The 23,156-nt window shown below is 36.7% G+C and overlaps 1 protein-coding gene across 1 annotated transcript in view; it reads left to right on the plus strand.

Annotated features, from left to right (window-relative positions):
* The window catches only part of ROR2 (receptor tyrosine kinase like orphan receptor 2), a 141,077-nt gene that overhangs the window by 97,871 nt on the left and 20,050 nt on the right, over positions 1-23,156 (plus strand). The window contains 3 exon segments of the mRNA XM_062513343.1: positions 226-303; positions 9,887-10,174; positions 11,214-11,244. Of these exon segments, the coding sequence (XP_062369327.1) occupies positions 226-303; positions 9,887-10,174; positions 11,214-11,244 (397 nt within the window).

Raw genomic sequence — 23,156 nt, forward strand, 5'->3', positions numbered from 1 at the left:
CCAAACACCAAGTATCCACAAAGTAGTTAACACGATGTTTTCTAATCCACAATGGATAAATCCTGACCTTTTTGATACATGTTTCCTGTATGCTGTATTTTCCAAGTGCTACTCTGGAGGCAGAATATGCACTGAGAGAGTTTGTTGAACTCACTGTTAAAATGCTGTATAACAAAAAGATTAGCTCAGTACCTCAATTCAGCAAAATCTCTTTTTTCTTTGAAGGTGAAATGGAAATTCCAGATACAAATGACCCCTTAGGTCATGTGGATGGACTTGAGAGACCAATTCCAACACCTAAAGGTAAAATGAATTATAATTTCATCTCTCTGCTTCAGTATAAGCATTCCTCAGAAACAGCAAAATCATGTTTTTGTATGTTCCCCATATTTGTCAATTAATACAAGTCTGTAAGGAAGGCAGCCTTCCTTTTGTGAATTATCACTTCTGATTCCAAGCAGGCATAACAAGGGTAAAGGAGTCTATTAAAATGAATTTTGATGCACATTGAGTCTCACCTCATGGAGGGGTTAGATGTTTGATCCAAACACAGAGTGCTATTATACCTTCCTAGCATATTTTATTTCACATTGTTGCCATGAAATTGATTTAGTTTTGTACAGTGCCACACCTAGCATCTCTAAACAAATGTTAAGTATTGGTGTCTTCAGTTTGAGATAATTAAATCTAGCCCATAACAACACAAGAATACTTACTATTTAAGTAGCTCTAAGCATTAGTGCTTTGGTTTTTTAAACTGACTCTATTGTCAGAATTTCTAATTATTTATTAGTTAACATAAATTTTATGACACTTAAAACTGATCCAAATGCTATTCTTGGATCAGAAGATGCACATGTTTACCCAAATTGTGCTTCCAATTGCAATTTGATGCAACTTTCTAAAGCAAGACATTTTCAGTATTCTACCTGAAGAACCATATTTTCTCAATTGTGTACTGAATTTATCTTTTCATGGATGCATTGCTGTAGTAATGTCAACTCTTATGCTAAGGAAAAGTGTCAGATAATAATGTCAGCTGCAATAATGAGCACATGTTAAAGTCTATGGAGCTGTGTGGCATTGTCCAGATGTTCTTGTAGTTTCTCTTTCAAAGGAACATGAATTTTGAGGGTACTTTGGAATGTAGTCTCTCTTCTCATAGATATCCAATGGTATCTAATCCTTATTGTTCTCCTGAATACTAGTTACATTTCTTACCCTAGCTGTGCATATTAGGAGGGTTTTTATGGAATCTTCCTTAAAATTTTGTCTGTAAGTCATTATAAAAATATGTGTTTCTGTTTGCATATATGTAAGCATCTTGCTACTGGTTATCAGCATGGGACTAAGTCCCTCCTATTTGAAGGAAGACCTGGTATACTCCATTTCTCGACTTTGCCACTTTCTGAAACTGCTGAAATATTTTAGAAATTTAGAATTTGCCATCTATTCTGGCAATAAATTTTAGTAGTTATTCCTGTCAGTAGCACTGTGTTACTACTGGTAATACAATTGTTTTATTCACAATGAAGTACACACTACGTTTGATTAAAAGGGGCCATGTTTAATTTTTAACTTTGTCTGATAGGTTTGTTTGCCTTTCAAGTTGGTCCCACTTTTCTCTAATTTTATGTCTTAGCTTTTAAGGCTATGGACATAAAAGAGGGTTTGTTTTTTTTCATGTGACAGTGGTTGGTTAAATTCTTGCTGAAAAAGTAGTTCCAGTTATTTCTTTCTTTTGCAGAGCCACAGGCAATACCTGTCTGAGGAAGTAATTAATCACATCTCAAACATTTCTACACAATAAGAATTGTATATTTCCTTCAGAAAAAAAAAAAAAAGAAAGAAGAAAGAGAAAAGGAAGAAAAAAGAGCCCCATGTTCTTAAATTATTCACTGGTATAGAATCAGTTAGTCTCCAGCAGGCCTGTTTTGGAAATGGCCTCATTTTGCTCTCATTTTTTTTTATTTTTATTTGGGTACCAAATTCTCTATGCAAGCAAAACTGGCTGGAATGATAGCCCACATATTTCTGTGTCATAGTAAGGTATCAGGTTTTGTTACAAAAAACTACTGGATAATTCTACTTCAAAGTTTGGGCATACTGTTGAGACCGTTAGAAACAGTTCTTCATCCCTTCCATCACATCAACATTCTTCCTTCCTTCCTTCAGAAATCTTTAGTTATTCTGATTTGCTTGTAACCTCCCATTTTTAAAATGGCTTTATTAATATCCAAATTAAAAGCTGCTTTGGAAGTACCAAGTGTATTAGTCATCTTCTTCTCTAGAATTTTCCAGAAGTCCTGAGAAATTATTCTGTCTCCAAAGGCAAAACTGGTACAAGCAAGGTATTACTAGTAATGTGCATTTATAAAATGTTCAAGTCTCTCCCTACAAGTGAAGCTAACCTTCTGATAGTTGATGAGAAGGGACAATAGTTTGGCTAGGCCTTTGAGGAGAATTTATTTTCTCTTTTTTCCTTTAAATGAGCACCTGAATGTACTGTCTCTGAGCAGTGTTTCACTGAAAACAAGTGCAGAGCAGTGAGAATATGCTGTAGAAGAACTTAGGTCTGCTTTGGAATAAAAATAAAACTTTTGAGCACAATTCTCCTCTCATTCCAGTCAATCTTTGAGAAGATGATAGCTTCCCCAATCTTACTTTGAAGTAAGCCTCACTTGGTGCCTTTCTCTTTTACACAAATGCTGTAAGATACTCTCACTGGGTCTTAAAATACCACTGATTTCAGAGGAGAGGATGATGTGCACACTGTGATAGTGTTTCAAGGCTAATTCTGCTTCATTCTTGGATTGACAGTTGTTCATTCCTTGTTCCCAAGGATATTTCAAGAAAATGTGAACCAAATCAACTTACTTTTATATGTTTCTAGATGGATTTTTGTACATTGAGATAAAAAAAAATAGGATGAAGAATGTGATGCAAATTGGATTAAATTAAGATGTAAAGGTATCATTTAATCTGGAAATATTATGTGGCAGTATATAGTAGTGTAGTTTCCTTAACTAGTCATGTGTACTATGGGAGACCTGCCAACATCCCTTGCATTTTCTAAGCTGGCTCAAATAAACTGTGAATTACTCATCTACATATTGGGATTAAATAAAATACAGGGTGGAAAACTGGGTAGACTGTTTTTTATTTAGGAAAATGTTCTGTGCAAGAAATCATGAATCTTAGGCTTCAATCTACCCTCCATAGTAGAATGATATTTCTCAGTTCATTTGGAGTCCAGATTTAACTGCAAAAGGAGTCACTTCATAATAGACTCCCACCATCTACCAAGATATTATGGTGTCATTCATGACCCCTAAACTCGTGTACTTACAGCAATATTGTTATACACACCTCTAGAAAGACATTATCTGAGTTCCAGCAACTTTCACTTACATTTTCTCTTATTACAGTCTTCTGTTCTTTTATAACTTATATAACTCTGCATCAGTTGGATATTCTTTATGGATTACCTGCCAATTTTATGAACACTTTATGCTCTATACTGTGTTCATAGCACAGTAAATTTTGGAACAATGGGGTCTTCCTCAGCATTCCATAAGCTAAAGTACACATCCTAGGTGAAAAAATATGTCTTATTGTGGGAAAATGTGACTTCGTTTATGGTGGAAATATTATTAGTTTAATTACTCAAAGTATGGTCCCCAAACCCTTTTGTGTTGGATATAAGTTTATATTAGTCTAAAATTCCAGGGTAGAAATTTGCCTTTTGAAAGAGCTGTGGTGAGAAATATCATACTCTTTTATTCATACCTAAAAAATGAAGATTATTTGAAGGAAAAAAAAATGAAAAAAAGCTGGGAAGGCATTAAAAAGAGAAAAAGCTAGATAGCTTAAGGAAAAAAGAATCACAATTTGCTTTTTACGTTAATCACAAAATACATATTTTCATAGGAAATTCACCAGAATTGTTTATTCCATGGATCTGAAAATGATCTAAATGTATGCAGTTATGCAGAGAAAAATGTATTTTCTCTTTTTTAAAAACAGCTGATTTTAAATTCTGAGTATCTCAAGCTGAGACTCCTGTAAGCTGTGATATGTTCTGTAATACCAAACTGGTGGCTTTATGGGTTTTTTGACTGTTGCATAAATTTATTTAAATAAAGATACATGTCTTATGGAGAACTAAGTATTCTAACAAATGATAAAACATGTATGCAATTATAACTACTTGGTCTGAAAAGACTATTGTATCTTCAGGTGTCTAGCTATTTATAAATCAAATTTTCCTTTCTTTTTCTCAAAAACTGGATATTCACTGTTTGTGTATCTTGTGCAGCACAGGAAGAAAGGTAAATCAAGTTGGATAGGAGCCCAAGCAGATGATTATCTCAGAGCATTATTATGTCAGGAATACAGAAAGATGTGAATCTCAGTGCAGTATCATAGATACTCACACTTAGTCCACGTGTAAATTGTCAAATCCCTTAGACTCCCCTTACTTTACTTTCTGCTTTTGGAAAGTAAGGGTGATGGTATCATCCCATCTCATAAGACTTCAGTATTCATAAATGATTTGGAAGTTCAAAGATTAAAAGAGTAAAAAAAATTTACTAAGTACTATTCATGGTTGTCATATTGAAACTCATTTTAAAATTATGAATGCAAAATTAATTTTAAAATCACAAAGAAAAAGAAGTGTAAAAACAATAGAAAATGAACAGGAATTAAAACTTGAATTGAAAACAATTAAGATAGAATTTAAATGATCTAAAGTAACTAAGGAGTTTTAAAATACTTTTTTAGAATGAACTTAAAAATCACAGCTAAGATCTAAAAATAACAAAAGCAGAACAATCATTTTATATTGTGTTTATGCCAAGAATAACACATATGGTTTGAGCCAATAACTTGGACATGTACGTGCCAGAATAATGTAAATAAAACTAAGAAATATAATATGCATGTGAGGTCTTAGTGGTAGTTGCACCCTTTAGGTTTTTAGTTTAGTATCAGTTCTTGTGCATATCTTGACAATGATTTGACACACACTGGAAAAGCTTATTTTCATATTCTTGCCAAAACATGAATAAAAGACCTGTCATCTTAATGTTGATTTGCTGTGGGATTCTGTTTGATATATTTATATCAAAATTATTCCATTTAAAAATATGAAGTACTGGCAAGTTAACAAAGGTTTTCCAGATATGAAAGAGTTTTGCTGGAATTCATGTCAATCATTTCCCTAAGCTATGTTATTCATAGAAAACATAGAATATGATGGCAAAACATAATATATAGATTAAGTTTCGTTGTCCTCTCATAGCTTCTTGACAGAACAGTTTTTAATCTGTTCAAGCAAAATAAATACTAGTATTGGTTGTAGAAACTGTAATGAAAGAGAAATCTAATTTACGACATTGTTGCCTACAGCGAATGTAGAAATATCTACCAGATAGATTTTCCTTTTGACATTGTTGAACCATGCCAAAGATCACTGAAGGCAAAGGAAGCATTTTCCTTTATTTCAATGACCCTTGGAAACAAGCCAGAGTATAAAAACCAGTATATAACAACATTAATTTCACAACACAGGAAATTTCTGGATGTTATATTTGTATTTATAAAAAAAAAATCTATTTGTTATCCATCTCCCAAATAAAATATAATTCTTTATAATATGATATTTACAATAGGACATTTACAAGTTTGGCAATGTGTAACAGGCACAAAACATTTTATAGAGAGTATTTATTCTCTGTTTTAAAATTATGTTAGTATTAAAACAGATTCTGTTCCAGTTTTAAAAAATTCTACTTGACTGATGCTTAACACAAAATACAGGACACAAATTAAATACAAGTTCTAGCATTTTCACATTTCATTTTCCTTTGTAACTGTCCAAACTTAAGATTTACTATGACAGAAGGAGAACTCCACTGGAAAAAAAAAATTGCTTTGCATATTGCTGAGGTCCTAATTTATCTTGGGAAAATTTGTTTTTTTTCCCCAAGGCATTCCATCAAACTGGCATCTACACTGTGTTTGTGGTGTAATGTACATTACCAAAAAAGTAACTGCTGATTATCACCACAGAAATTAAATAAAGAAAACATTCTTTAGAACATGGTTGGTTAAATTTTCCACTTTGTTTGAAAGAATTGCAATTATGGGTTATCTAAAGTGGACACCAAATAACAGAGCAACTCAACAAATGGCTGCCTGGTCTGTCATACAAATACTTCAGAATCAGTGAGTACATAAACATTGTTTCTCAAAGAGGAAATGAAGCCAGCAAAGAGAGAGTGTGCAGTTCAGGGTGGACAGAAGCAGAGAATAGACGCTGAGCTGCCATGCTGCTCTTAAGGCTGCTCTGGGGGACTCTGGAAAGCACAAATGCTTCAAAGTTCATTAGGTTAAAATACTTATTACTTGGTTTGTAATAAAAAGGTAATATAAAACACTGCAGAAAATGCTGGCAAAATTGGCAAGAGTAATAATGAACTAAAGCTGAATTCTGATCTGCAGGAAATAGATGCAGTGATGCTGACTTCAGGCGAAGTCTATCTAATTGCACTGGGTCTGAATTAACCCATAAATCTTTGGCATTGCTTTTCATGGTAATAGTTTCGTTCTAGTTATTATTAGGATCAGATTCACAGAGTCATATGAAATATTTTGGATGGCTTATTAGATACATCCTACAGTAGCTCTGTTCTAATTAGTAAAACAGGAAGTTCTGACATGGATTTAATCCTGAGTTGATAAGTCTTAATGAGTAAATTTACTATCTGTTTTCATCCAAATGTACTTGAATGACCATCCCAAAAAGAAGGCTCCACCCAGATTTTAAATCAGAAAAAGTGAAATAGTGATAAGGGTTTGAGCAAGGTATAAGCTGACCTGTGGCACAAGAATAATGTAGCCCCTTCATGTACTTGCATGTGAAGAGCTAAAACTGTATTAAAGAGCCAGACAAACCACAATCCCTGTCTGTCATCTTACACAGGCTTTAACTGGCCTCACCTTTTAGACAGATCTTCTCTGCTTCATTAATTTCTTAGGTATCAAAAGCATCTTTGAGCCAGGTGAATGTCCCTCTGTGCTGACTCCATGCTGGAAGAGTTCCAGCTTATTCTCAGAAAAGATCTTAAAGCAGTCCATTTTGCCTCCGTCATACGGGCAGATTCAGCCTGTCCCCACAATTGCTACAGAACTGTAGAACATTCCAGCCTGGGAGGCACCTCAAGAGATCATCCAATCCAAAAGATCTGCTTCTCTGGGAAAAGCAGACTTAGACAAAATGATCTAGTTCTTTGTCCAATCCCATCTTGACAGCCTCCAATGATGAGAACTCTGCCACATATCTAGGAGTTCATTTTCCAGTGAATGACTGTTCTCACTGCAAAAAAATGTGTTTATTCTATTGAAATGAAACATTTCCTGGCTACTTACATGTATTGCCCTCTAATATTCTCCAGGCAGCAGCCTGTGAGGAGTGTCTCCAATCTTTTTGTAGGTGCCTTTTAGGTACTGAAAAACAGTAATGATGCCCCCCTGGTAGAGACTTAACTACTTCAAGTCTGACCTTACAGGACAGGATGTCTAGCCCTTTGATGATACTGGCAGACCTCTTTTGAACCCTCTCCTGTATTTCTCTGTTATTTTTGAGTTTTGGGGATCAGAACTGGGCATAATACTCTGGGTGTGGCCTGATAGGCACTGAGTAGATAGGGATTCTATCTCTGTCTCCGCTAGGTAATGCCCCTGTGGATGCAGCCCAGTATCACAATGGTGCTCATGAGAATAAGCTACACACAGATTGTGAGAAAGTGGTGAAATAAGGCTCTAAATAACAAGCTATAAGTGAAATAGCCATAGAAAAATCCCTTTCTAACTTGTGGTAGGACTGACCATGCTTTCTTTCATGCTGCTAGAAATGCTTATGTATGTAAAATATTGGCTTAAATAGAAGTTTTAATCAATAGATTCAGCTGACTTTATCAAGAAGTAAATTTACTGATTTTGTTTTCCCTGCCAGAATGTCATCATTGTATTTCTATTTTTTCAGCTATGATATACGAAACCATAACAAATTATATGGTTGTGGCATGACATTGCTGAAAGCACTAATGTAGTTTTTCTCCTGTTTATGTAAGTTATTAGAAAACAGATATTGTTTGTGTTCTATCAGAATGTTTTGAAGTCTGCTAAAGATTTTAAATTAAAAATAGGGACAAGTAATATAAATTTACATTAAAAATAATTTATTATTTTATGACAAAAAAAGATAAAATAATTTCCTGTAGGTTTTCAATATTACATGCAGATTTTATATACTTGTATTTATTTAATTTTCTATTTAGTGACTAAAGTCACACTTGCCTACATTGTATGTTCATATTATTCATTATAACAGGTTTTCTTTTGAAAGGCCAGTGGTAGAGGACAATGTAATATGCAGGAAAACACAGTTTTCCAGCAATACCTGGCTATGTATATTTATTATATTCAGATGTTTCTACTGCTCCCTTCTCCAATGCTATACTTAGCTATTATAGAGGAACTGATTTTCATGGTCCTGTCAAATATAAATCAAAGCAGAGCATCAACTTTCTTAAGGTATTTCAGCAATTAGATTGCCAACATATACAATTTCTTTACTGGTATTGGCTTTATGTACAGTAATATGCTATTTCTAATTAAACAACTGCAAAATAATCTGACTGATAGGAAATGTCCACATGTAGGCATCCATCAAAGTTATTTGATATTTGGTTCCAGCTGCCATAAAAATATAATGTAATTTGAATTCCTGATGCTTTATGTCTAGAAGGTCTAAATTCACTGGAACAAACATATGATCATGACAGCTAGCTACTATTCTTACCTGTTTTGTAAGGTAATATAACAGCGTTATTGTTTCAGTGGAAGTACATGTTGTCAAGCTTTCAGTGTATCAGTTGCAGGACTCCTAACACTAAATTAAATTTATAAATAATAACCTACAAAATATTTGATTGTCAGGTTTTTGGACTGTGTTCTTCCATCAGTTTTTTCTTTTTTTGTCATCCTTAGAGATATCCAATACAGCCTTCTTGACAAGCCCTTTGCTTTCAATAAACCACTGCTTATAGGGCTTGTAGTTTTCACTTAAAAAATAACTACAAAACGTTATTACACAATATCCATAGAGACATTTCCTTCACCATATATTTTGACTTAATGTAAAAACTGGCAGTCTATAATCAGCTCTTGGGTCCCCTGTGAATCACAGATTACTTCTGCAATTGAGACATTATTTCTTTAAATTGAATGTGAGACATATCATCTCTAAAACTTACTATAGTATAAGCCTGTCCAGATCAGTCTAATTTTAAGATTTTGAGTAACTAACTAGGCAAATTAATATCTAAAAGTAACTTTTCCAGTTGTAGTTCTTTTTGGGACAAATCTGTGATCAAGTAAGAAGATTATGTAGTAAAATCACAATGATATCCCAGTATGGTTACAACTGGGATTATTCTTTTATGGAACAATGGTGTGTTTTGCTGTTAGAACAGAACAGCACTTGATGTATGTTAGGATGTTAGTATTTTAACATGTCAGATATAGAAAAAGTCACTACTGCTTCAGAATAGGTGTCCAAAGAGGCAGTTAGGAGTGTAATAGTATCAGTTAATGATTGACCTTCAAATCTGCATACCTACCTGCACACAAACATGAAGACAACAATGAAACATGGAGTGTGATGGTATGGTGTTCTTAGGACAGCAAACTGCATTTTCTTGAGCTTGAAATTAAACTGAAATTGTTTCCGAGGTTCTCTCTTAGAAAAGTACCTTTGAGCAGGCTTTTGCCTCAACCCAAGTGAAGTTTGATCTTTTATTACCTTTTATCCTCTTAGGTTATTTCCTGACCTTCTTGGAACCAGTAAACAATATCACTGTAGTCCAGGGGCAAACAGCAATCCTCCACTGCAAGGTAGCAGGAAATCCATCTCCGAATGTCAGATGGTTAAAAAATGATGCTCCAGTGGTTCAGGAGCCAAGACGGATCATCATCAGAAAAACAGATTATGGTTCACGTCTGAGAATCCAGGATCTGGATACCACAGACACAGGATACTACCAGTGCGTGGCTTCAAATGGGATGAAGACAATAACTGCAACAGGAGTTTTGTTTGTCAGGCTTGGTGAGTTCCTGGCTTTTATGGCTACTCAGACTGCTTTATAGACTAGGCATTAGTTTTAACCGTAGTATAATGAGAAATGAATTTAATGTTTTAAGAAAAATTCTCAGCACAAAAGAAAATAAAGTCAGTGCCTGAGGCCTCTCTCCCAGCACAGAACTTCTCAGTTGAACTTGATACCTCTTTAGTGGTAATAAAAGAAAGTAAATACAGATGTAGAGGTCTGTAAATACACAGTGAAGAAAAGGAATTAAAGAAGTGCCAGTAAAAAGTACAAAAAGGTAACATTTCATTGCCTGGACTTTTCACTCTACTGCTGAACTCAGTCTGTGAAAAAAACAAAAACTGATGAGAAGAATGAGAAGAGTTTTCTGTGTGATGTTCATAGTTCTGGGCCCATTCTTGTGAATATAATTTCTGTACTGCTGTGTGAAGTGTGGCCTCAAATTCAGTCCTTTCACATGTGAAGATGCACCACATCTTTCAAGAAGCGCTTATATTGCGTTTTTGAGACGTCCAGTCTGGAAGCCAACCTTTTATTTAGCTTGCCTTTGGAGCAATGGGAGAAAAAATTCTAGATGCATTTTTCTTAATTTTTTTTTAATTTTGTAATGTAAATAATTAATACCACAGTTTAGTTTGTAGTGATTGAGTACTGAAGTGCTGAGTATTGAACATTGTTCCTGCTGTCACAAAAGCTGGTCATCTCTTTTCCATATCCTAAATTCTGATACTAAGGCTCAGTTTGGGCTTATTAGAAGGTAATTGATGTGCTAAAATAACACCTTGTCTGACTCCCTGTGTTTTTATGGTGAAAAATATTTTATGAAAAGAACTGAGTCCATTCAAATTGCTGCTGGAGCAGACAGTAGATTCATATGATTTTTATTTGTGGCTTTGAAAATAACAATATATAATTATGTTCAGGAATGCAGAGCATTTTGTTTGGATCTTCCTGAAGGACACAATTTCATTTAGATTGCAATTGACTTTTTTTTATTATGTTGTCCTTGAGCTTAACTTGTTTGTTTTATGTTTGCAGGTCCAACAAACAGCCCAAATCACAATCTTCAGTAAGTACTCTTCAGAAAATTTCTTAATGTGCACTGACTACTTTTGCTCTGTCAGAATTTAGTTCATGAACTCAGTAAGTGCTGCCTGAAACCACACTGTTCTTGCTAAAAGTATCTAAATTAATCAAAAACTCACAGAATGGATGCAACCTTTTTTTATAGAGGTAGCATTATGTTACAATGGATTTTGATTTGATTGACTATTCTTGAGCAACTTCTGCTTGCTTATTTCATGTTTTGAACAAGCAAATTACCACAAAGTCATGTTGAGCAGTAATTGTTTACAAGGCAAGTATGGGCTAGAAGAATGGTTAAAAATGAATGGATAAAATGCTTAGGTTGCTGTGATTGCATATTTACCCATGTTATATCACTGTAAGTTGAAGAGCCAAGTAAAACATGACTAGAATCCTGTCATTGAGTAGCTCTGTTTGTTATTGCCATTTTGACTTGAGTGGTGATTTGGTGATTTCTACAAGACACCCGGGCTCTCTTGCTGGTTCGTTATAAAGATGAAAAAACAATCATAGAATGGTCTGGATTGGAAGGGACCTTAAAATCACTTAGTTCCAACCCTTGTGCCATAGGCAGGGACACTTCCTACTTTATCAGGTTGTTCCAAGTCCCATCCAGCCTGGCCTTGAACACTTCCAGGACTGAAGTACCCACAGTGTCTCAGGTCAACCTGTTCCAGCTCTTCACCACCCTCTGAGTAAAGAATTTATTTTTAGAATCTAATCTAAACCTGCCATTTTCCAGTTTAAAGCAATTGCCCCTAGTCCGGCACTATCTACCAGTATAAAAATCCCCCTTCTTCCTTTCTTTGGGAACCTTTTAAGGCTGCAGTGAGATCTCCCCAAAACCTTCTCTTTCTCCAGGCTTAACAACCCCAGCTCTCTCAGCCTGTCTTCACAGACAGGTGCTCCAGCCCTCTGATCATCATCATGGCCTGCTCTGGACCCAGTCTAAGAGGTCCACATCTTTCTTGTGCTGAGGACCCAGACCTAGGATTCCAGATGGGGTCTCCTGAGAGCCATATAGAGTGGTAGAATCCCCTCCTTCACCTTTCTGGACACACTGTTTTGGATGCAGCCCAGAATACAATTCCTGGGTCTTTCTGGGTTGAGAGTTCACACTCTTGGGTCATATCCAGCTTTTTATCCCCAAGAAACCCCCAAGTCCTTCTTCAAAGGGCTGTCTAAGTGACTTCATCTCCCAGTCTGTGTTCATGTCTGGGATTTCCCCGACCCTGGTGCAGCACTTGGCACTTGAACTTGTAGAACTTTGTGAGGTTCTCATGGACCCATTTCTCAAGTTTGTCCCTCTGTTGTCCCAATGGCACTTCTCAGCTTTGTGTCATCTTCAAACCCGCTGAGGGTGCTCTTGATCCCACTGTCTGTGTCATTGATGAAGATATTGAAGAGAACCAGTCCCATAAGAAAGCCCTGAGGGTGCACTACAACTTGTTGGCCTCCATTTGAGCACAAGGCCTTAGACCACAGCTTTCTAGCTTCATCCATCCAGCCAGTTCCCTACCCACTGAACAGTCCAAATCCACAGCTCTCCAATTTGCAGATAATGATGTCACGTGAGATGGTATCAAGAAGTTTAGGTAGATGATACTTGTTGCCTTCTCTTATTGACTGTGGCTGTCACTCTGTCACAAAATGCCATCAGTTGGTCAGGTACAATTTGCCCTTAGTAAAGCTGTGCTGGCTGCCTTGGGTCAGTTTGTTGTCTTTTATATGCCATGGGATAACTTCTAGGAGGATCTGCTTCATGATTTTTCCAGGCATAGAGATGAGGCACACCAATCAGTGGTTCCTCACATCTTCCTTTCTCCTCTTTTTAAAAATGGGAGTGAAGTTTCCTTTTTTCAGTCACCAGGGAGTTTGCCTGGTGGGAGATTGTCTTGGCAACAACATCAGCCAGTTCCCTCAGGACTCTGGAATGTATCTCATCAGGTCCCATAGACTTGGGGCTATTCAGCTTCAACAAGTGATCCCAAACCTGTTCTTCACTTAGTGGGAGAGACTTCACTGCCCCATACCCACACAAAGGATCAGTGACTTGAGTGGAAAGGGTGACTGCTGGTGAAGACTGAGGCAAAGAAGTCATTGAATAGCTAATCTTTCTCCCTGTCAGTCACCACCAGTTTGTCCTTCTTGCTTAATGGGTTACATTCTCCTTGGCCTTTCTTTTCTGGCCGATGTCAGAACAATAAACCTGAAAACCAAGTTTTTCATTTATTCACTTTTGTTATAGAGCAAGTAATTAATTTTATTTCTTTTGGCTTTCCTAGTATTTTCCAAGCGATTCTTCTGGACTGCAAATGAACTTGTTAATATTACACAAATGCCAACATAAATAGAACATTTCAACTCATACAGTAAGAAAAGAATTACTGTGTACCTGAATTCCTCAAGTAGAAGTAAATTAGGGTTCCCAAGACATCCTTCATCCTGTTTTTTCCTAGGTTTTTAATGCTTTGCTGTACAACCTGTTACTAAGTTAAAATAAAGAAATAACTAGGGAAAAAATATTTTAAACTACTGTCATTTGGCTAATGACACTTTACAGTGGGTCTTGTACTATTGGTGTTGGAAGCAGTAGCATGCTATCATTGTTTGGGACCTGCCATTAAAAGGTGAAGTGAAGAGTACACTGCTGGTAGATTATTTTCTTTTTAATATCCACTAGATTGGAGAGAAACCTGAAACTTCAGAGAGGCGAGGTCAGGTCAAAGGTCTAGTGAGAAGTCATGAGGGTCTTATCATATGAGGCCCAGGAGCTTTTAGGGATTAGAGATCTTTGCCTCACTGCATGCTTACTTCTGTTTCAATTAAAAAAAAAGAAAAAAAAGCTTTCTTCAAATAAAATGCCATGTTTTGGTGGTATAATTATTTTGTTTTCAGAAACTGATCCTGACTTTTTAAAAACCGAATCTTTTGTATAAAATCGTTGTTTTTTAGCCCAAAAAAGAGCAAGGGTGGAAAAAGGCAAAGGAGTACCTAATTGCTTGGAAGGAACTCTCATGGAACAAAGGACTCTTCCCATTCACTGTCCGCACAGTACAGCCTCACACTGAGCCATGTGAGAGATATTGCTGCTGGTATTAGTGCTTCAAAAAAGACATACTTCAGTGGAAACCTGAAACAAAACCAAAGTAACTGGGTTTAAAATTATACCTAGTGAATATAGAGGGACAAGAAACATTACCTATGTAGATGCCATCTGGCAATTTTTATGCAGTCCATGGTGTGGATTCTTAGAATTAATTGGCAATTAAAGATTGACAGAGAGAAAATGTGTGTTATGCAGTCAGACTTGCCAGTGCAAAAAAAGATCTTAACCTTCAGGTAATGAAGTTGATATGTTTTCATAAAAATCTAAATATAAAAACTTTCAACCAAATGCATAGTCTTAAATAGCTCTGGATTATTTGGAGATGTGTTTATTTTCTGTCAAGATCCATATGTGTTAAAATTTCTAGGAATTTTTCTGTAGAAATGCAGAATTACATTCTATCCTATTTATCGAAAGTATGAAAATTATCAAAATAATAATAGATAGTACGGATTCATTTACAAAGTAAATAAAATCAAAACATGGCAAAAAAATATTTCTGATTAGCCTTTGCTACCCAGAGGACTGTGCTACTAAAGGGTTGTTTTACTAAACAACCCTTTAACAATCCTTTTTCTCACTGCGTTATGCTTTTACATTTTGCATCATTAATATTTTTAGTTCTGCCTTTCAAAAGTGAGGCATCCTATCTGTTCAGAAAGGTACAAGGGTATTAATATAAAATAAATGTTTAATAAACACCAAAGAACAGCTTTTTACCATGACTTATAACAAAATAATGGGCATTTATATCTTGGAGTCTCAGAGCAGGAGGGCAGAAACAGTTGTCTTTCCTTCTAGAAATATTGCTTTTAGAAGACAACATCATTCTCAAAGACTGACTGTTCTCTAGACTAATACATTTTTTCTTTTGAGTTGAATGTTAAATTAACTTTTACCCATTGGGAAAATGCCTGTTTTGAAGCAGTTTAACTATAGTAGTGCCACCTTGAAGGGAGCTTGGGATGGAAGATATCTAATATTTGAATATTCAGTTTGTTGGCTCTTAAGGGCTTCTAGAAAGTCTGATGAGGTCTTTACAAAGTGAGGAAGGTACACAGAATGCAAGCAGAAAGAAATGTCACTAAGCTCAGTCCTTGCCAAGTGTATGGGAAACATCTCTGCTGTCACTGCTGCACTTTTCCCTATGAGACCTTTCTGAAATCTGCTCAGAATGCCAGGAGCTGAACATTTCCTTCCAGAGCCCTGTGCAGAGGAACTTGGGCTTTCCAAGCAACTTTGAGGAGTCCCTGTTTTATTGAACTCTGACTAAGATCAGTTTTGGGTTTGCAACCTTTGATGCCTATATGCTGGATGCTTAGGAGAAATAGATGAGAGGAAACACTGCCACCAAATAGAAACAAACATTACTTTGTAGAGGAATTTTTGAGGTATAAATTATTCAGAAGAAATTTGCATGTTCTTATGCCAGATTTTCAAGTAGTTTGGGACAACAGTAAATTTTTTAAGATTTGGTCCATTGAAGAAAAGTGATGAAGCAATTGTAGTTAGGAAAAAAACCAGTTCTTTCAAACAGTGGAAAACAGAATGTCTAAAAACCAATAACATGGCTGTGTTAAAACTTCAGGGAGGAGGCTGGGCTCCTGAGCAGTATGTTCTCCATGGTCTACATATCCCAAAGCACACCTTTTCTGTGACCCCAAAGGAAAGTTTCTGCATAATGTGGGGGGCACTGGTGTATCTTTATGATGGAAGCAAATTCATTTTCATCATGTGATGAACCTTCACGTAGTTACAAGATGGAAAAGAGAATATAAGGTCTTGGGAAAGAAGGTAGAAAGCAGTGGACCATCAGAGAACTTCACCCTCAGGCTGCTTCCCAGCCCTTGACTGGGGTCTTCCAGGTAAAACACAGTAGCTGAGGGGGAAAATAGTTTTTGTAAACTGAATCTCTCTGGCAAACCAAAGGTATCTAACATCACACAAAAAAGAAAGAATGCTTTTGTTACCATCAAATAGCAGCACCACTTGTGTCTTCCTCCTTTCCTGAGGTGTTATGGCAAATTTCTTTGGTCTCAATGTAGTTTAGCTACAGATAACGTTATTAATCTTGTAAATTATACAGGATTATCTTAAAGTTCACATAAACAGATGATATTTTAAAGCAATACATGATTGTTTCAACTCAGAATTTAGAGTGTTTATTCAGCCCCATAAGAACCAGGTGTTTGATGATGTGCTTCCTCCAGGATGACTTGCACGCAAAATATTCATGTGGCTGAGACAACCATATTTGAACTATGTATTTTTTTTAAGATGCTTGTGGTAATATGTTGAAGTTACAGAATAAGCTCATACTTGTGTTTTCATTTCCTGTTTTAATCAAGGGGGAAAAAAAAATAATTTTGTGATTAAAACACTGGACTATAATTTCAGAGGTCTGGATTTAATTTCTGACTGTACTCCTGTCTCTGTGTGTGATTGCAGCAAGTTGTTTAACCTTTGTCTCTCCATGTTTTGTACATCAGATAGGGATGGTAGATCTTGGGAATTTTTTGCCTTCCTCTGCTATGGGATCAGATTATTTCAAAATGTTTTGGGTACGTTCTTCTCCCCATAAAGCATGGAATGTTATCCTGTTTTATGAGTGAGGAACTGAGGCACAGATTATCTTGGGCTGGTCTACATTAAACAGCATGTGTTTGTCTTGGCAGATTTCCTGACTCCCTGACAATCCAATTTGGGGATCTGGCTGAAACATGCTGCAATTCCCTCCTAGCCCCTCTGTGTCAGTTTCCTTTTTTACTCTCAAGTCTGAGGAGGAGGCTGTATTTCACCCTCCTGTGAGTTTGGGGCTCCTTTCAGGGGATTTTGATCCACAATCTCAGATCTCCTTTTGACTTCATCATTTTAAATGTCCTTTGACAGTCTTTCAGGCCAAGACAGGAAATCTGGAAGAAGAACAGAAGTTAAACCAAGGTTTCACTAAGTTTTTTCTCTTACCTATTTTAGAGCGCAATTCTTCAATTTTTCCTCTAGTTATGTAGGATACAGCCTAGAAGGGCTCAGAAGTTTATGACATCACAAATTAACATATAACTAAAATTTATAGTCTGTTCCACCCAGAGATGTAGGCTGTACTCAGAGGAAGCTGATAGTCCATCTTGTAATAAAAACTGATTTTTTTATCTTAATGTTACTCATGTGTTTCAAAAAATACTTTTTGCTCCCTCATTTTTAACCTCAGAACATGTGTAGTTCAAGGCAGAGTTAAGGAGCAGTGGAAATACTGGTTTGGGTTGCTTTGCACACACCAGATGACAACTTCTTCCCACATGACATTCTTTCTTCAGTTTTAATCTTTCACTTAAATGCTTTCTAATCACATGGAAATAAATTATGAACAACCTCATGTATTTTATATTATTTAGTGATAGAAGTAGAAATTCAATGTACTTACAAGGTTGATGTCACATTTGTATTTAAACTAATATACATACCATCTTGGAGTAGACACAAGTGTCTGTATTCCTGCAACTTGTTAGCGGGAGAAACTATTACCAGTGGTAGGTTTTTTTTCCTTTCTGTTAGAGGAAGGGAAGAACTGAAGAAAGAAGTTTACAGGAAATATGTAGGAAGAAAAAGGGATAATAGTTTCTTTCTATCCATTAGGCTCACTAAACCAAGTTGTTCAGAACCCCCAAAATAACAAAAGAAGCCAAGCATATGCACAGGTGATTAAAAATAAATCTTCATTTAAGTTTTACCTTCTTTTTGCTATTGTATAAATCAAATGCCCTTGTGTAAATTGAAGTGTAATGCAGATGCATTGCTTTACTGAGAGAGATTGGTGGCAAAGACAAAAATGCAACCTTCAGGACTTGACCTGTCATTGGGCAAGGTTTCTAAATACCTTAGGAGGAAGTAATATTTAGTTAAATTCCTTACAGTTAAGCTAACTCAGGGTTAAATGTAGGAAGTGCTTGCCCACTTGTTATTAGCAGTACTGTCAAGATACTTTAAAATTGGTTAGATCAAGCATTGTACAGAATGTAATTCATTATATGTAGGGTTACAAGCGGGCACTACACCCAACAACACAAACACTTTGTTTCCTAAGAGTCCCTTTTTCAAAGTTTAGACCTTTAGCTTGCATATGAATATAAAAGGGAATTGATGTTTTCTGTGGGTCAGAGTTCACTCATAGCCTGTGTATTGGGAGAACCTTCTTCCTACTCTGCAGAGCAGTGGGTAGGTTTTTGATAGCCAAAAAAGCTGAGGCTGTCATAACAGGCAAGCTGTAAGGTGCAGCTCATAAGCTGTGCAATGGCAAAGAACTAGTTTACAGCTCTTTGTAAATATGTGACCCCAACACGCCCTCTTCCAGCAAATTCCAGACCAGCAGCTGGTGCTCAGGTTTTAGCAGCTCAGAGAAACAGTTTGTGTTAAACTACCAATGAAGTTGCAAGCAAAGTAAGACACTTTAGAGGTATATGTAAATTGATATTCAAAGTAGTAATGCCCCTTCGGCTTTTTTGGCAAGTAGCTACTGCAGCTGTTGGACATCCCTGATATAACCAGCCATCTTTAGTGTGTTTAGATTTTACTTCTTCCCTCTATCCCTCCCCTACTCTCATTTGTTCAGTAGCTTAAATGGCTTTCAAAGTATTTATTGTATGTCTTACAAAAGGACAGTTATATGTCCCTGAGACTTCCTGTAGGCATTTGATGCCACATTGAGTTTAATTAGAGTTCCTTAGGATGCTGAATAGCCTCTAAGTGCATACAAGGAAAGCGTGAATGTCGTAGTTAGGCACAAAGATAAAGGAACACTATTCTAATGAAAAGTAGGTAATTTAACAAAATGAGATAATGCTGGAACACCACACCATAAATCATCCTTTCAATTTTTATGGCTTTATGGTTAGATTTTCCCTACTTTTGTATAATTATGTTCTCTATTTCAGTTTGAAAGAGCCAAAAAAACTAGATGCAGATAATCTAGTGTACTTGAGAAAAAGTCAAACAGATGGTACGAACCAATAATATTTGAACATTTCTATTCAAAACTAAATAGCATTAACAGTGATGGAAGGAATTGTTTTTTGAGAAGAAAGAAAATTCAATAAGGAAATCTGCTCATTTAAATTGGTACTGCTTTGTTAAGTTTAACATCTGAAGTGATTTGAGGTAGTACTATTCTAAAAGTAGGGCTGCAAGAAGCATGTGTTATACTCCTCAAAATGCTTAATCTTAAACATCCAATTTCTCATTTTGTTCACTCTGATAATAACATAGTAGAGGCAAAGGATTACTTTAGATGGGACACAAACAACGGTATGTCACAGAATCTTTGTTTTTATAAATTTTTATTCACGCCCATACACATGCTTCCACCCACCCCAAGTTTTCCCAGCAGTTCAATTTGCATTCCAGAAAACATTTTTCTCCTGCCTCACCATGCTTTCCTTCAAGTTGGGAAATGCATTTAGCAGGCTAAACCTAAGTTTAGCAGGCTGACCTGCATATAGAAATTCTTATACTTTTATATGACTCAGTTTTGCAAAATTATTTTGACAATCCTCCTTTTTTTCTGCCTGTCTAATCACAATAAAGTAGTTCTATATTCCAAAATAACTAGCAGAGGAGTAAACACACAGAATAGAGAAGAATATAATGAAATACAATACAATAACATGCAATGCAATGCAGTGCAATGCTGCATAATAAAATACAGTAGTTCCAGTTGGCAGGGACCTACAGTGGTAATTTATTCCAGCTTCCTGATCACTCCATGGGTTGACAAAATTAAAGCCCATTACTAAGACCATTGTTCAAATGCCTCCTTTTAAGGCACTGACAGGCACAGCGAATTGACCACCTCTTTAAGGAGCCTGTTTAGGTTTGACCACCCTCTTGGTAAGGAAGTGTTTCCTAATGTCCATTTGGAACCTCTCCTGCTGCAGCTTTGAACCATTCTCACATGTACTGTAGCTGAACCCCAGGGAGAAGAGACTCGCGCTTCCCTCTCCTACTCCCCTCCTCAGGAAGGGAGAAGGAGTGAGAGCACAGAGGTCACCCATCAGCCCCTTCTCTCCAAAAAATAGCCAAATCCAAAATCCTCATCCACTCCTCATGGTATATTGCTTCCAGCCCTTCCACCAGCTCTGTTGTCCTCCTCTGGACCATTCCAGGACCTTCCCACCCTTGTCAGACTGTGGGGCCCAGCACTGCACACAGGACTCAGGGTGAGGCCGCACCACGGCTGAATCCAGCAGGATGATCCCAATCAGGGCTGGTGATGCTGTGTCTGATGCTCCCTGGGATGGGGTTTGCCCTCCTGGCTGCCCGGGCACACACTCCTGACTCACCCTGAGCTGCTGCCAACCAGCACCCCCAGATCCCTTTGGCAGGGCTGCTTCCCAGCTGTAGAATCATTTAAGTAGGAAAAGACCTTTAAGTTCATTGAATCTAGCCAAAATTGTTACATTGCATAAAAAACATATTGTCAGCTCAAATGTCTGCTAAATTATGCAGGAATTTGAATCTTAGAGCTGAGGCATGCTTGTAGGTGTGCCATGTTACAGAGCTGAAGCTGTAGTCACTTTTCAGGTTGGAGCTGCTGTGCTGATACCCATTTGTAGATAGCTGCAAAGTAGCATTTTCATACTGACTTGGTAATTAATGTAGAAAAGACAACCTCAGCATGTAATGAAGTTTAGCTGCATTTTTTTTATCAGGTTGAGGAATGGAGGCCAAAACAAAATGTAACACAAAATCAGTAGTTTCAGGATTCAGACGCTCAGTCAAGTACATGCTGCTTGTTTGTGCTGTTAGATCATTGTAACTTTATATACTCTGTGGTTCAGACTGACAGATATATCAGTATATGCAGGATCTCAGTTTTTGAGCATTAAGAACTAAATGCTGAAATACTAAACTTGGGGAAGCATCGGTTCTCCTAATTGAATTTTCCACATGTTTTGATTTGTGAACAGTTTATTAATGTTAAACCCGATTACATTACTTTACAGAGCTGTGGTGTTGGTAGAATTGCTGCTCATGGACTATCAAGCTAATGATGTTAGCACAGCATCATGTGTGTGCCATCTGAAAATTTATCCTGACTTTGGAATATGAGCTATTTTGCCTGTAAAACAATGCAGCCAGCATCCACTGTTATATTGTGGAAAGATTTAAATAGAAAAATGTGACAGTCTGGAATTAATTGGTTATACACAGGAAAAAAAAAAAAGAAAAATAAGAAAGGAATCTTTGAAAATAGTCTAATAAACATTCAGTAAGTAATTTCAAGTCCAGAGGAAGAAATGTAAGTGGAAATTACCTTTGGGATTACATCAAGTTTGGATGAATGCCCCTGCCTCCCAGCAGTTTTGGGTGATTCAGGGTGCTCTTACCCCAGCTCCAGAAAAGGGAAGCTACAGAGCCAAAGTTTGTTCATTTCCACCCTCTTCCAGTGGCTGAAGTAGAAGAGCGTCTGTTTATTTTTAAATTTTGAGAGCTCTAGAGGCCCTGATTGAAACTGGCATAGAATTTCCTGCGGAGAAAAAGCTAATTTTCCTAATTTGGTAAAAACCAACAAACTTATTATGTGAAAATATGACAACACACCAAAATTATTTGATGAATTCTGGATTCCTTAGCCATGCTAGCCAGACCTCAGCCGCTGGAGCCAGAAGACAAGCGGATAACACTAATAATAGACTGCTGTCTCCAGTACAGACTGGCCAGGAGAGGGTATGCATCCTTACACATCCATTGACAAGAAGAAGTAGCGAGACACAAAAATTACTAGGTTTTGCTCCAGATTTGAGGGAGACGTGTGCTCTCCTGGTGGTAGCCACTGTATGCATCCCTGCCCTGCCTCTTCATCCTGCTTCCACAGTCCCTGTCCTCCGCTCTGTCCTCTGCCAGTGCCTCAGTTGACCTTAGGAGATAGCCATGGGTGCCAAGCACTTTTCTTTTGTCACTCACCAGCGCAAAGCCTGCTCTAGACAGAGTCTTTGAGCAATATCAGGTGCACTCTTGTTCACTGGGCTGATGAGTGCATTAAGGTGGAAATTATCCACCAATAAAGGCTGGACAAATTCAGGCAGTGCTTCATGGGAAAAAACAAAAGTCTTCTCCAAGTCTCATGCATCTGCTGAATCACAAGACAATGTGATGGCATCAGAGCCAACTGGCTGCTCCTTCTACTAGTAGTGGCTGTGTTTGGGGTTTTAGTTTATTTTTTTTTCTAAAGAGAATGAAATATTAAAAAATTCCTTGTCATTATTTTTTGAAACATCTAAAAATTTCCTTAAAAGTAAAAAAAAAAACCAAAAAACAACACACAAAAAACCCCACAAATAAACAAACAAAGAAAACCCCCCAAAAAAGGGCAAAGATTATCTTTGGACTGTGGAAAATTTCATCATCAAATAAAGACAAAGACAAGCTATGATAATTGTCTGCAATACTGGGAAGTGTTCACAGACTCTTTCTGCAACATTGCCTAGAATTATTCCGTATTGCATCTATAAAAAGTAGCAGAAAAACTAGCAAATATTTCATATTGTCACTTAGACATTTTAGAGGCATAATTTAGTCAAGTCTTTCAAGTAGATGGAATATGCTAATTTTCCTTAGGACTGGAAAACTGACACTTCAGTATTATATGTTCATAAATACTTGATGTTTCTGTAGCTTTAATAAGTGTTCTGCAAAAGACTTTGAAGATGCACACTTCTACATATAATTATGTAGCAAATTTACAGCTGATGTTATGATCATTTCTAGCTGTTTTACAAAGCTCTCTGCTATCA

The sequence above is a fragment of the Cinclus cinclus genome, chromosome Z (genome assembly GCF_963662255.1).
Source record: "Cinclus cinclus chromosome Z, bCinCin1.1, whole genome shotgun sequence".
In the NCBI taxonomy this organism is placed as follows: domain Eukaryota; kingdom Metazoa; phylum Chordata; class Aves; order Passeriformes; family Cinclidae; genus Cinclus; species Cinclus cinclus.